At 33.6% G+C, this 745-nt stretch overlaps 1 protein-coding gene across 1 annotated transcript in view; it reads left to right on the plus strand.

The window, feature by feature from the left end:
- Positions 1-561: 561 nt before the first annotated feature.
- LOC108764869 (multidrug resistance-associated protein 4) overlaps positions 562-745 on the plus strand; it is a gene marked incomplete at its 5' end in the record, with an annotated part of 1,527 nt that continues 1,343 nt past the window's right edge. The window contains one exon of the mRNA XM_018513272.1: positions 562-685. Coding sequence (XP_018368774.1) covers positions 562-685 — 124 coding nt within the window. The remainder of the gene's footprint in view (positions 686-745) is intronic.

Here is a 745-nt window from a genome sequence, read left to right on the forward strand (position 1 = left end):
TTAATCAATCTATTGATTATGAATATTTATCAAGATCGCTCATCACCCTATTATTGATTATATATTAGATTTTTAAAACCGTAATTTCTTCTAAACCTGCGTGCTAGAAATTTCAAAATTTAGAGCGTTATATTAGTTTCAAAGCCTTAATTTAGATCCTTCTTGCTATCAAAAATTGGTGACGTCTTTTATTAACGATACATCCTTTTTCCGTCTATTTAGACACTTTTTTTGTAATGTTGTGTGAATATAGAACTTTCTAAATTATTCCAATCTATTTAAATTACTAACCTTCCGGTGCCAGTTTGTATTATTGCATGATATATCTACCATATTGTATTATGAACAATGTCATAGAAAAATTAACATTTTGTAACAAGTTTCTATTTCGAAACGCCAGACATCAAGGAATAGTAACAAGTAAATATATGTCATACCCTCAGTAATGAAAAGGTTATATAATATAGCAAAGTAAAAGAAATCCCAGGTATGCCATACAGAAGTAGCACTGAAGGATTAAATATCTCCATGTTAATATTCTCTATTTTAATTCTCTTCCAGCAAAGTGGACAGTGAGCCTCCTCTCGAAAGTATCCCTGATAAAAAACCCAAGTCAGAGTGGCCGCAGGAAGGCAAAATCGAATTCAAGAACGTGTTTCTTCGCTATGCGCCGTTGGAGCCGCCAGTGCTTAAAGACCTCACTTTTGTTATCTTTCCTCGGGAGAAAATTGGCATTGTCGGCAGG

The sequence above is a fragment of the Trachymyrmex cornetzi genome, unplaced genomic scaffold, assembly GCF_001594075.2.
Source record: "Trachymyrmex cornetzi isolate Tcor2-1 unplaced genomic scaffold, Tcor1.1 scaffold4584, whole genome shotgun sequence".
Lineage (NCBI taxonomy): Eukaryota > Metazoa > Arthropoda > Insecta > Hymenoptera > Formicidae > Trachymyrmex > Trachymyrmex cornetzi.